Source organism: Mytilus galloprovincialis, chromosome 4, assembly GCF_965363235.1.
Source record: "Mytilus galloprovincialis chromosome 4, xbMytGall1.hap1.1, whole genome shotgun sequence".
Taxonomy (NCBI): domain Eukaryota; kingdom Metazoa; phylum Mollusca; class Bivalvia; order Mytilida; family Mytilidae; genus Mytilus; species Mytilus galloprovincialis.
Window position 1 is genome coordinate 22,428,470 of NC_134841.1, and position 15,243 is coordinate 22,443,712.

General features: G+C 29.3%; 1 protein-coding gene across 16 annotated transcripts in view; it reads left to right on the forward strand.

Annotated features, from left to right (window-relative positions):
• LOC143071638 (sodium channel protein 1 brain-like) overlaps nt 1-15,243 on the forward strand; it is a 102,637-nt gene that overhangs the window by 42,379 nt on the left and 45,015 nt on the right. For 9 of the 16 annotated variants that reach the window (XM_076246086.1, XM_076246087.1, XM_076246098.1 and 6 more), the window contains 6 exons: nt 496-640; nt 2,458-2,592; nt 2,969-3,001; nt 10,630-10,653; nt 12,365-12,802; nt 14,669-14,683. In XM_076246086.1, coding sequence (XP_076102201.1) covers nt 496-640; nt 2,458-2,592; nt 2,969-3,001; nt 10,630-10,653; nt 12,365-12,802; nt 14,669-14,683 — 790 coding nt within the window. Of the gene's footprint in view, nt 1-495; nt 641-2,457; nt 2,593-2,968; nt 3,002-9,204; nt 9,220-10,629; nt 10,654-12,364; nt 12,803-14,668; nt 14,684-15,243 lie in introns of all 16 variants that reach the window. The other 7 variants (XM_076246091.1, XM_076246095.1, XM_076246092.1 and 4 more) reach the window with 6 other exon arrangements.

Below are 15,243 nucleotides of genomic sequence, written 5' to 3' on the forward strand. Positions count from 1 at the left end.
TAATTACTTTCTTATAAACTATTAACTCATCTATTTATATCAGATCAGTATTCACCTGTGATGCTTTTGGCTCCGTCTTTTCAAAGAGTTTGAATATTACACTGTAATGGATACATATTTCTCCTATAAACTTACATCAGATTTGATATACTGACTGATACTGCTTACCTTAATGAATACATGACATTCAAGGCAGCTTGGTAGTTGAACTGTATCAGAGTTACAGACCACCCATTTTGAATTGTAATAGCTGACACTCTGATCGCTTGAGATTTTGCCATACCTTAATCAAGAAGTCTTAGAATATAGCCTGTTTAATTGCATTTTACACTCTGTTTTCTTGAATCATGTGTGTTGTAACATGATGTTTCAAAAAGTGAGTGATTGTTGTGCCTCTATGCAATAAATACAGAATTCTTTGAGGCTTGTAAATTCAATTTTTACCTTCTACATAAGAAAGCTTTCTCTATTGTGGTAAATTTTGCTATTTTTCAGACAATGTAATAGTGGCTATACATGTTTACCAGACATAGGAGAAAATCCCAATTATGGTTACACAAGTTTTGACCATTTTGGCTGGGCCATGTTAACATCATTCCAGCTCATTACTCTGGACTTCTGGGAAGACTCGTATAACAAGGTAAGAGTCTGTATAACTAACCTACCTGTTTTTGAAAATCACTATTGCAGGTGTTTAAAAGTAAAAAGACTTCATAATCAATAGGAAAGCAATCAAAAATACACAAAAAAGAAAAAAAGAGAAAAAAAAGATTGTACGTAGGTGTCAATAGTAGACAAGTTTTTGCACTATAAGTCAACCATTTCTAGTTTAAATGAGATATAATTGAATTTAGAGATTTTTAAAGTTTGTAATTTGCCATTAACAAAAATATTTTATAAGGTGAAAATGAATAAAATGCTTTTAATTGAAATAAAGAAACATTCCAAATACTTTTCAGCAACAGCCAAGAAAAGAAATCTGTTAGTCATGTTTCATTCACGGACAATTTTTTTTTGACAATTAATTACCCCTTCATAATTCCTTCATGTTATACAAGTTATATGGAATCTACTCAGCCAGGTACTGTATCCCGCACTTTAGAATTACATCTACCACTATCTTTCAATATGTCTTTGAATTAAAAAAAAATGAAAAATTAACCAATCAAAAACATCATTTTTGTGGAGCCATGGTCGATAGTTATGATTTTTTGCCATGCAATATTATTTAATTTTATATTTTATTTTGATACCTGAATATATAACAGTAGGTAAATGTATATATATTTGTTTATGCCAGTGTTAGCAGCTTATAAAGGCTTATTTGAAATGGAGTAGCTAGTTAAAGAGCAAATGAGAATATTTGTTTAGCATTGCTAGTGAATATTTGAGAGCTATTGAAGAATAATTCATATTTTGGACCTAGGCTTTTTGTTAGAGCTCCTGCATTCGGTTAGGGATGCAGGAGCCCTATAGTTTTAAATGTGTTTGTCTGTCAACAATTTTTGTAAGCACTTAAACTTAAAAAGTTTAGATAGGAGGCCATCGAAAATTTGCACAGTTGTGCATTATATGTAGATGGGCATATTATATTTTGGTGAAATTCATCTCAATAATTTTGGGAAAAAACTTAGTTTTTGTTTAGAAATCACAAATTTTATCATTTAAAACTTTGTTTAACTTCTTTTGTCCTTAAAAATTTCAAATTTGTGCATAAGTATATAAAGGAATGTTATCAATTTATTTTTGCTTTGCACTGTTACTTGGCTTCAGATGCCCATCTTTTACTTGCCATCCATTCTTATCCAAAGGATCAGGTTCACTCGGGTTAAAAGTGTGTGGTGACTCTTGTCTTCATAGCTGGTTTAAGGTAATCTGGATATTATCAAGAGTGGTGACTTGCTTTGTTTGCCTCAGTGTGAATTATTTGCTTAAGTGCCTCACACAAATATATACCAGCAGGCCCTTGCTGACATGTCAGTTGTCTAGTTTATATATGTTTATAAAGGAGGAAAAGACTGATTCACTAATATTTTGTTTACCTCAACTAGTCCAAACCAATTGTGCAGTCCTTTGAAATACCTAGCTATAACTTGCTTTCTTTAATTCAAACAGAAGGAGATGTGGGCTTCATTAATGAGACAACAAATTCAAGGTGAATGTGTTAGATATCTTTCTGCAGGAATATGCAATGTACCTACTATCTTTAATTTTTTGAGATCACCAGATGCTCAGGGTCCAAGAACGGATCTTTCTTATCTTACTAATTTTTTAAATTACATGTGCCTTTGGTCTATGGACTAAAATATATAATGTGCTTAACTATCTAATGTACCTGATTTTGCAGATCATCCGTGGCTGTAGTCGATGAAATGTTTTTATCTAATTTCCTATTTTTTCAGATCATCCATGCCTCTGGTCCATGAAATAATTTATCTATGTTCCTATTTTTTTCAGATCATCCGTGCCTCTGGTCCATGGAATGTGTTGTTCTTTGTTATTGTTGTATTCTTTGGATCATTTTACCTGATAAACTTGATGTTAGCTGTCGTGGCCATGTCCTACCAAGAAGAGGCTGTCAGCGCAGGGAAGGTACGAATACAATATTTATGATAATATCTCAATGTTTTTATGTAGAATTTATTTGCTTTGATTTTTTTTTTGCTGTAGATTTCCACGTTATTATCGTTTTGCTTATTTTCCATTTAAAGATATAAATATACTGAACTAACAATAATTTCAGATTTATATATTAACAATATTAATGTAAGCATTATTATATATTAATTAGATTTATCAAAGGTATTGTGTAAAGTTATACATTCACAAAATTATAGCACTTGAGTTTTGTTCATGATATAATTATTCATTTCATCATCTCTAGTTAATCCAATATATTTGGTTTTGAATTAATTCACTATTATCATTTTCTCACTTTATTTTATTAGATATTCATGTGAATTTTCAGGTTTGGCGTTTTGGACCAAGATCATACCCCCTGGTATACCATCTTCCATACTTTTTATAATGTCAATGTTTAACTCTAAATTGACTCTCTACAGAAACAGTGCATTATTAGATACAGCAAGAAAAATATAAATGGTTAATTTTATTTGATTTTGGAAACAGACTCACAAAATAGAAAGAAACAATTTAAACCCCTTCAATTGTTGTTTTAGCAGGTCTTTGTCGTTAAACAACTATTCTTAAATCTATTATGCAATATAGATTATCAAATTCAGAATAATTCATACATATTTTGACTTGAAATGATGTAATTCTTTGAGAAATTGCTGTTGTTACATGGTTGATTTACATGTTTTATATGGGTCTGTTTCAAATAGATATCAATAGAGGTTAAAAGTTTGAGTAATTCTCACATAAGTATTTTATTTCAAGTTGACTTTAAATATATTTTTCTTATATATTAGATAATGCATTGTACGATTACCTAAGTATCACTTCCAGGGAAGCATGGGGTATTTTGCATGTTTATTTCACAATCTTTGAAAATGAGACTGCAAGTTATTTATCATTGTCTTTACTTGATCAATATGAGTAATGTTGATCAGCTGCTGATATTTTTTAAGTCATCTCTGTAATGTAATTGCAGAAATACTAACAATGTTTTTGTATCATTTTGAAATAATGTTGTAATTGGATGAATGTCACAGTTTTGGGAACTAATATTTTAAATTACAATAGTATTTTTTTATTTGCAAAATATTCTTAAATTGCAATTACAAATTTCACATATTTAAATTTTGATAAAGAAAAAGAAGATTTTAAGTTGATCTAGATAGCTACTTTTGATTATCTGACCAACTTGTCTTTTTCTTGTTTAATTAAAATGTTAAGTTGATCAGAAGAATGATAAAATATTTAATTGAAATTCTTTAGAAAAAAATTGTAGAGATTAACGATAAAGTTAAGTAAAAACTCATTCTGAGTATATTTATTTAGTACATCATAAGACATAACACCATTTTGTGACTGTGCCAAATATATGTTACAACTTCAAGTTCATTTTTCTGAGATTGTGCGTTTTAGCCAGAAATGTAAATTTATAGTGACTTAAATCTGCTTACATAGTAATGTGGCATACTGTAGCGAAAGCTTTCAATATTTTATGAATGGACAATTCTGTGCTAGCGCTAGACAGCATGTTTTTAAGGCATACTCTTTGGTAGAGCAGTTTTTATATATCAGAACCTATCAGTATGTACTCAAGAAGTATTAATCTAGAAATATGGACCTCGCCTTTGTAGCATCATATTTGATAGTTATAGAATTTTTAATCATGAAAATATCTTGTATAAAGTTAGCCTGATTATTACAAATCTGATATGTTTTTCATGCTAATCATCACTTTATAAGGAAGCCTGATTATTACAAATCTGATATGTTTTTCATGCTAATCATTACTTAAGGAAGAACTGCAGGTAGTCAAAATCAAAACTGTTGTTTACCTGATGCACCATAAAATACCAGCACACATAATCCTTCCTAAAATTCCTAACTTTCTCACTGTGTTGCCAGTTGGCATACCTAATACATTTGATCACTAAACTTCATTTCAATACATTTTTTTCAGATTGATTAAAAAAAAGAATCTGTGTACGTTATCAATTTCTTCTAGCATCATAGCAGATTTAAATGGGGAAAAATTGCCATAACTTTTTATCTGAGTTTACCATGAAAACAAAATCTTTTTGAAATTTACTTCAAGAATGTCTCATGTAAAATCTGTAAAGATTAAAATGATACAATCATTTAAAAATATAAGTAATTCTAAATGTGGAGAAATTTTTATTAAAATGGAAGTAAGATTTGATACTAGAATGATTTGGTGAAAAAATTATGTTTTAATGAAATTTGGAATAAAATAACTTCATGTTTGTACTGTAAACACTGTACTGCATATTTCCCCAGGTTGTTAATTTTTCGCAATTTTAAATGAATAAATTTGTTTGCACAGTAGTTATATTTAGGCAGAAACAATATTTGTTAGCCCATCTCATCACAATATTGATGCTTTAACCCTGGCTTTTCCTGACTTCACTACCTATGCTTTTGGCAATACACTGTACTGTTTCATCCAACTATTATGTTTCATAGAAAGAAGGGTTGATTTGAAAGACCTGCCATCATCCTGGTTCTTGATATAATATAACATTTTTTTTTCTCCATAAATGACCTTTTATTTAAAAAAACAATCTCAATAGCGGTTTGAGCTAAGGATTCTCATTTTCTCCTTGTTTTTTTTTATGACTACACAAAAGCAATAGTTTAGCTTTGGCTGTTAGATATATTGCTTTAGTGAAATTTATTTTGCCATACTTTGTGCCATTGCTGATTTTCTCCTAATTTAACCAACAAAATGTTGATACCATTCACCTGCTGAAATAGTGTATAGTCTGTTCATTTTGTATCCATGCAAACATCCGTAAATCATTTGGCTTTAATGGACTTCTTAATGTGTATGCATATGTTTAATGCACTGCTTAATGTGTATGCATATATATATGCATTGTAATAGCTTTGAAATTTTTCAACTTTATATTGTAATTCTTAAAATATCAACAGTACACTAACCAGCTAACTTTGACTTGACTTATTCTAAAAGGTGGAGACAAGAAAAGACAGGTGGACTTTCCACAGTTACTTCAGGAGCTAATGCTATGACTTGCAAAATAAATTAAACCTGAAAGCTTATATTATTTTAATTCTTATAGTTACTTAGTTATCAGTGGACTAAAGAAAATTCAATACATATTGTACATTAATTGTTAATTGGTTATGAAAATCAATTTTAATGTTTCTGGACCAGGAACCTAATCAATAGAAAGTAATATTAAATGAAAAATAGTTTGTTCTTGGATTCTAACAACCATGAGGATTGAAGCTCTTCAGTCAAGTTTGTCCTGCTTAAGATTGAAATATATGTCACTGGACATTAACCAACCAACAATCAATCTAAGCTTTTTTTAAGGGGAACAATCAGAAAAAGGGACCCAAGACAGGAAATTATGAATTTTTTAAAGGCCCTGTCTATGACAATTGGAGGCATTATGTTTTCTGTTCAGTACATGTATGTCTTAGGGACTATATTATAGTAATATAAACTTTCTTCGATGAATGAGTTGTTGAAATGTTCTCACTATACATGTTTCTCATCAACAAAGTTAAAAACAGTGTTTACTGTTTACTCAACGTGGCCAACATTTTATTGCATAACGAAATCACAACAGTCAATGTTTTACATAAATTTCAGGCTAAATGCTAATTGCTATCTTTACTACAGACTGAATACTAATGCTTATGTTAAGTGAGCTATATACACTTGAATTGATTCGCTTTATGCTTCGATTTCATCAATTATTAAATGTGATATGTTTCTGATTGATCTTTATACCTTCACAAGCTAACAATATGCTAAAAATTGATTGAAATTTTATGTTCTTTGCCTTTTATTGTGGTAATTGCATATTGAATGAAAGAAAAACGGGATAAATTTAAGTTTAATTGATCTATGCTCATTTCATTGTTTTGCAAAGTTTCTGCTGAGTTTGCTTTTTAGTTGTCAACATGAAAAAGGATCTCACTGCTTTATCTTGCTTTTATTACGATCATCAATACATCTTAACAATTTTCAATATCAGTTAAATTGAAAAATAATTTTAAATTGTTTGTCTTATATCCACCATAAATTGTGATTGTCTGTTAAAAGTACAAAATAGGGCTTGTATTCCGTGGAACCTAAGTTTGATTAAGATAAAATTCTCTTGATTAAATCTTTTTTTATCCTTATTTGTACAACACATACTGACCATATAATTGACATGGAATTGAGTTATTAAAAGTACTAACGTACTTGGCCAAGTTACAGCCTATTTTGCTGATGCGACGCAATCACTATATTACATTTACTTCTCTAAGAGACATAAGTTATGCAATGGACAGAGATCTGTATATGGAATTACTGAAATAATTTAGACTTGTCAATCAACTGTTATTTTATATAAATGTAGGGAACTTTTAGTATTAGTCTTAAATACCATTCACAATAACATTACTCTCTTCCAATTATTGCTGCTTTTGGCAATCAGAAGAAAAAGGTTAGTTCAGACGTTACGTAGATCAGTGTAGCATGTTGTCATTGTTGTCATGTGTCCTGTTGTCATGTGTTCTATTGTTTGTCTGTTTGTCTTTTTCATTTTTAGCCATGGCGTTGTCAGTTTATTTTAGATTTATGAGTGTGACTGTCCCTCTGGTATCGTTCGTCCCTCTTTTGTACTAGCTGTTATTGTATATTCAATCCGTCATTGCTAACAGAAAATGTCAAGTTGGTTTTATTTTTTAAATAATTTGTTTTAGTTTTTTAGATGAGAATGATTAAATTTTACGTTCACTCTTCATCTTTGACTACAAAGTTTATTTGAAACACTCCTGAATATATTTGCTCATTACTGTACCGTGTACAACTTCTCAGTTTGTAGTTTCTTAAAAATTCATTAGATATGCCCAAAGGATAATGTAGCTATCATTAAAAATTTTGTATGAAAGTTTATTTTTAAAATGTGTTTTTTTTTATGAAATATATTTGAAAATGTTTGTTTGTGATGAATTGATCAGTGGCTATAGGTAGAAAGTTAATTATCCATGTATTCGAGTCTTTTTTGATATGCAGTGAAACATTAATGAGTTACAAAACCCAATAACTTGATGTAGTTACATGCATTAGATTGCCATAAATGATTATTTCTACATTTTTTAAAGAATTTATGGGTGTGCAAATATGTTTAAAAAATTTTGTTAATTATTTAAGATTAAATTTATATTAGAATTGCTGTTAGTGCTATTCAGGTGAAATAAGATTTGAAATAAAGTTCCAAAGTTTATTAAATTGTGAAGGATTTTATTTGTTATATTTTCTTAAGTAATAAAATTCAATAATGATATCAGTCATCAAGCTTTATGGGAGGGATTGATTCTAACCTTAATCAATTAAAATATCAAATTGAGAGACATTTTTTCCGTTTCTTAAAATGATCATTTGGCTGTGATGAATTGAGTATAGCAGCATGTCATACATGTATGTTATATCTGGTTAAGACAAGACAATGCTGAATGCTTTAAGCCCCATAAAGGAGAGACATTATTGCTTTTCAAAATTTTTATTAAAGATAAAAAATTGCATAATAAAACAGATAGTCTTTCACATTCTTATACATATTGTTGACATTGTGAATTGAAATACATGTATGTTCATGTAAATATGTGAGATACACACAATTGTAAGGTGTACTTGTCCAACTGACATGTGACATCTGACCTTGACCTCATGTTCATTGTTCAGTGTTTATAGTTAAGTTTTTGTTTTGGTATGTTTTTTTTTCTTATACTATATGCAATAGATATAAGTCTAATATGTGGCACAGAAAATACCCCTTATTGAAGTGGCCCTTCCTTTTCACATTGTACTTTTTCAGTTTATAAGAATACCTCATTCCACCCATTATACAGATTTAGTATTGTATTGTTATGTGAAAGAATACAAAGTATTTACTAAATAAATGATAAATAGAAACGCTTACGTAGATCCAGACGATATATTCAAAGAGATTAGTAACTTATATTGATTAGCAAACATTTTGAAATTAATAAATAATGAATATTTGCTTCATTACTGGAGATTGAAAGCCCTTAAAAAATAAAATCAATAAAAGAAATTCTTTGAAAAAATGGAATTATTGCTTGCATTCCTTTATATCATTCATTATAGATAGTTCTATTATTTGATATGATCTATAAAATTTTCTTTCCCACAGTTATGAAAGAAATGCCAAAAGAGGAGGGGGAGATTGGGGGATCATAGGGGTATGATAGAAATGCTCACAGGGGGAGGGGAGATTGGGGTATCGGGTATGATAGAAATGCTAAAAGGGGGAGGGGAGATTGGGGGATGGGTGATGTTAAACAAAATTCAAATAAAACACAAGGAACATAAAAAATTGATGTCACCATTTTATGTTTTGTTTGCTTTATTTCAAAATTGGTAAAAGAAAAGCTACTGTAAGAATTTTTTGTTTGTGCACACACTGACTAAACGGTAGCATATCACATACGCAGTATCAATTTCTTTCACTTTAAGTTAACATTTAAAGTGTACATTGATCAAATATTTTATTTTCTAACCTATAGGAAGAACAGGCATTGGTAAGTCTACTGCAGACAGCTTATATGTTGGGTTTATCGGCTAAACAAACAACGGCTTTATTGTTGGTTTATCATCATGATTGTGTTCCTTATCATCATCGATCATTTGGCATGGTTAATTCATTTACAATTGCAGTGCCTTTTTTTTTTACAAGAAATGATCATCCACAATAAAACAGTGTTTTTTTAGCTTTTTAATACTTATGCTGTTTTTATGATGTTTATCAAAATACAAATTTGTATGTTGCAACAAAGTTTTGTTATTGTTTTATTGAAGCTGGAACTGTTTCACATTTATTTTTTCTATTCACCATTTTTTTCTACAACTTGAAGCCCAATTTTTCCATTGTGACAAACACATTCTGGTATTAGTTTATCAATACTGTTTTAATATCAAAAGTTTTGACTAATCACTCTGTCCAAAACTTTAGAGAATATATTATTATTATAGGGTTTCAGGGTTTATATAAGTCAGTTATACTGTGTGATGCGTTTTCAGATTCATCACTTGACAACTTCAAGTTTACCGAACACTTGTATCATTTTACACATAATAGCCAAGTTAAAAATTTTCATCACATTTTTCTCAGGAACTACTAGACAAGGATTTCTGAAATTTGGTTTTCAGGATTTATATATTAGTCCACTTTACTCTATGATGCGTTTCCAGATACATCACTCAACAAATTCCTTTTAACTGAAATATAAATACAGCTGTTTACCGAAATATTTCGGCAGGGGTATCATCAGTGAGCAGTATCTTGCAGTTTTACTTGTTCTATTCGCTACATATCCAATATTACAAACTTGTCCTGTAAAAATGGTCAATCTCATACATTTTTTGTAGAATGTTTCCCCCACAACATCAACTTTGATTCAGTTCCAGAAGCTAGTTTGGTGTTATTTAAAATTAAAGTTCTGTTGTGTTAGTAACGGTTATGTGAACAGTTTGAAAAAAAAACTAAAATTGTTAAAATGACTATAGAATTTTATTTACATATAGCTGTGCATATATGTGCAAGTAAACAAAGCATAATGTAAATTGAAAAAATAACCTGTGTATAAGTATAATGTTGATATAAAAATTTTGAAAGTCATAATTTTCATATATATATAAGTGACTAAGGATGGAGAGTTGTCTCATTGGCACTCATACTACATCTTCTTATATGATATACAAATGTATAACAGTAATAAAAAGAAAGTTCTTTTATTTTACAAGTAACATAAAATCCAAATGCCTCATCTTTAAAACAGTAATATTTTTGATAAAAAGAGTAAACACATTGTGTCTTTCTCAAAGGTTTGTTCCTTAATTCATTGGTGGTAAAATAAAATAAGGAAATATTATACAGATAAAGTTTTCAATGAATAAATATATTTGTAAATTTTATTTTTTTGTCAATGCAGCAAAAGCATGAGGATGAGAAAAAGGTATTATGAATTAACAGCTATATGAATGAAATTAAAAAAAATATATATATGTTGTCTTCATGGTGATGGCCCCAATTGTAGCATGAATTCTGGAATACCCTTTCCTGAAAAAAGAAAAGAAATAGCTATTATTTGACAGTATATTTTTGTATGATTAATAATGACTGTATTTATTTTCCTATCTTGGGGGCCTGTCCATCACCAGCTTGAGAATAAAACTAACATGTTTTGAATGAAAGTAACATTGCATAAAAATTATCTCCCTTTTTCTGTGACCAGAATTACAAGAAAATTTTTACACAAGTATTATATATATATATTTTGAAATTGCCCTTCTCTACATTTCAATATTCAAATAAATTGCATGTATTCTTTAAAACTAGAGTGTATTATTTTTCAGCAGCTTTTATGATTTAATAATATTGTAATATAATGTGTGATTATACAATTATTTTATGCAATAATGGAGTGTGATGATTATTTTGATGGTTGGATATATTGGTCCATTGTTTGTATGTGAAACTAAAAACTCTTTTCCCAGATTCATTGGGACAGAAATAACCCATTGATAATATTTTTAGAATAATTGAGTAATTATTGTTTTGTATGTTGATTATGTCTGGTGTAATTACAGGAATAAAAAGATGCTATATATGAATGGAATTGCATTACCAAGAAGGAAATTAAATAATTATGTATCTGTGTTCCCGTGTTGTGAAAAACTTAATTGTAAATCAATTTTGAAGGAAAAGTCTTAATTAACTGCAGTTTCCAACCATTTAAATATCAAAATTAAACTTCATATAGATTTTAAACATAAATGAGTTGAGGATAATTAATGTTGCTATTTTTTTCCCTATTGATTCTCAGTTTGATGTAATAAAAGTTACAGAATCCATGGTATATAAGTTCACATGAGACCCGATTACTAACCAGATATTGTTACGTATATTGTCTGAAAATTTTAATATCAATTAATGAATCTTTTGCGTAATATAATTCTTTCTATTGAATACATGGATTACAAACTATATAACTAATAAAAATAAAATGTCTTTGCATGGTCACTTTCATGTCCTCGTAATGTGTCAGATTAACAAAGTTTTCTTTTAGGTGTAATCCATTGAAATAATATTTGTATGAAATGATTATTGAGTAAATGTATTGTTTGATTCATGACCACTAAATGTTATAAATAATATCAATCGTCAAAATTGTTCTTATATTTGCTTCTCAACTTAGGGTTTGTCATTAAATCTTTAATTTAAGAAGAAAAGGAAAGAAAGAAAAGTGTTTGAACAGAAACTACTTAAAGATCATGATAAACTATTGTATGAAAACCCTTTTTTGAATGGTTTTTTGAATGTTTTTCATCTATATTTTATATATAAATGAAGATTTTAAGAACATCTATAACCTTTTCTTAAACAATCCTGGAAGTAATGAAACTTTTACAGAAGCTGTTCTTGATATCATTTAGATTCAAAAGTTTGATTTTTTTCATTTCAGTTTTCCTTATTCAACAGATGACCTTTATGGGATATGCCAAACTTAGATATAACAAGAGATAACATAACACTTTGAGAAATACTTATATTTTTCTAATAATCATAGGTTTTTTGGTGGTCCACATATCACTTTTAAGCTAACAGCAGTAGTCTTTGATGAGACACAGAGTATTTTTTATAATAGTGTTTATCATTTATTTTAGGAAAAAGCAGACAACGAAAAGAAACAGAAAGAAAGAGAAAAACAAAAGTTAAAGGAACTAACAAGTGCCACAAAGGCTGCTCAAAAATGGAATCCAGGACATCGAAAAAACAAAACAGGGATACTAGATAAAACCCAAAAAGATTCTGGTTCAAAAAATGATAAAAATGACAAAAAATCTGATACAACAAATAGTGAACCTCTTATCAAATATGGGAAAGGTCGAAATCCAATGGTTAAAATGCCCAGTAAAGACAGTGGTTATTCTGTGGGAAGTAAAGGTAGCTCTCAATCTAATGGGAAAGATACACCTAGAGATGAAGGGGACAACCTCAGTTGGGATAGCGACTCTAATCCTCGAAAAGCAGACTCAGGAACAGGATCTCTCAGCCAGGAACCAGTCTATGATAAGAAGACATCGAAATCAAAAGAATTAAATGTAAGCAATCCTAAAATTCAGGAGTCTTGTTTCACAAAAAAAACCTTACGACTAAGATTGATCATTAGTCGTAAACAGTTCAGTATCTTAGTCGTAAGTTGTTTTGTGAAACTGACTCCAGATGTTTTATTTAACACAAAGATCGGGAGTTTCAAAGTGTTTGCTGTGTATTTTTTTGTTTATCCAGTCCTTCAAGTTATTCCTAAATTGGTTGATTAAATGAGTTGGATCTTTTTTAAGAGAAATACTGCTCATCAATTGAGTTAATTTGTGTTTAAATGAAAAAATGAGAATTAAAAAAAAAGAAGATGGTTAAGCCTCTGAGATAGTAACCTTGCAGCTTAACCAATAAATTTAGTCTTTGGGTGAGGGATTTTCTCGTTGTGTTGAAGGCCAATCAGTGGCCTTTGGCTGTTATCTGATCTTTTGGTCGAGTTGTTGTCTCTTTGACATATTCCCCATTTCCATTCTCAATTTTATTTAATAAATGGCAAGTGCATAAATATATACTAAAGTAAAAATACATTCAACTAGAAAATATATTGATATACATTAACTGGTAAATATGTTAGCTTCTATTCAGAAATGACCTGTCTCTTGGATCAAGATTATTCATAATCTGTTGTCTGAGGTGTCCTGTAATAGGGTCAGAGGTCACCGTACTTGGTACTGTATGTTCCTAATTATTCAACCATCATGTGACCATGTAAGAATTAGGTCATTTAAACATGGCATCCTGAATGTTACAAGAATAATGGTATAAAATCAAATATTTTGCATTTTTAGCCCATTTTTATCTCAATTTCAGTCTCTTTATAATGGTTTTATTCATTAAAGATTAAGCTAGACGAATTAAAATTGTTCATTTTATTTTATCTGATGATCTCCCCAATTGCTATAATACATAAATGGCTGAAATATGGCAATAATCTGGAAATGTTTAAGAAGATATCTTGGGTTATCCATTGATTTTTATGTGTGACTTGTTATTGTTACCAGCAAATTAAAGTCTAATTAGGGATTTTTATTACTATACAATAAAACACGAAGGATTTATTTAATAATATGATCCTTGTATTAAATAATTCCAACATAGTTACTGATCCAAAACAGATTAAGTTTGGATTGAATAAGAGCTAATTTGTTTTCGATAAAATCTGTAGTTGTCACATTTTGATAAATTTGGACGATAGACGAACATTTTGTCATGCATTTAATGCAATAAAGAAAGAATAATTAAATTGTGTATCAGGCCATTTAACTTAAGTCTACATTTTACCAAATAAAAATTTAATTGTATTTAGGAAATGATTATCCTGCTGGGATGTAGACCTACAAAATTATTTGTCTATATAAAGAACAAGAAGTCCCAGTCTCGATGTTTGTTAAGGGCTTTATGAAATATTTTAAAATAGTTGTTTGTTTAATCTTATTTTAAGATAATACCGCCAAATAAAAGCATCCATTGTTATTATCTTAAAAAAAACACTTCTGAGTTTTGACATATTTTTTTTATACACAAATATCTAGTGTTATTAGAGACTTAATATAATAAAAATAAGAGTTAAAAAAAAGACAGTTAAACATCGAAGAGAAAGCAACCTATTGACAGAATAACCAAAAGATGTTTGAAGTAAAAAAATTTATGATATAATAATATATTGTCCCATGTTTATAAGCATTGTGAATGATTAAATTAAACAGAAACAACAGACCTGCTATTAAGATAAAGTTCTGAAAATATTGAAATACATAATGATATACAAGTACTGGCTATGTCTACTGTAAAAATATAAGAAATAAGTGCTGTTTTATTGTATGTGATAACATGAAATACATTAAACATTTTTACTCTACACTACACAGGGTGGAATGACACATGTAAGTTACTGAAATTGTGTGTAAATGTATTACATCTGTAGCTGTGCACTCTGTAAATGTACATAGTATAGCACATTCCTTATCTATGTTTTAACGTTAACGTATGTTACATCTGTAGCTGAGCACCCTATAAATGTACATAACTGTGGATTCATTTATTTATGTGGGTACGAATTTTCATGCATTTAATTTCTTGGTTTTACCGAATTTTGCATTTAAGTCTATTAAAAATTCGTTTTTCATTTCACATTTAATTTTATGGTTCACCAGTTACTACGAAATCCACATAAATTGAAAATAATAATGAATCCACAACATAACACAACCCTTATCTATGTCTTACATCTGAAGCTGAGCACCCTGTAAATGTAAATTTTATAGCACATCCCATGTTTATGTCTTAACATCAAAGCTGTTACGTCTTGTATGTTACATCTGAAGCTGAGCACCCTGTAAATGTAAATTTTATAGCACATCCCATATCTATGTCTTAACACCAAGGCTGTAACGTCTTGTATGTTACATCTGAAGCTGAGCACCCTGTTAATGTAAATTTTATA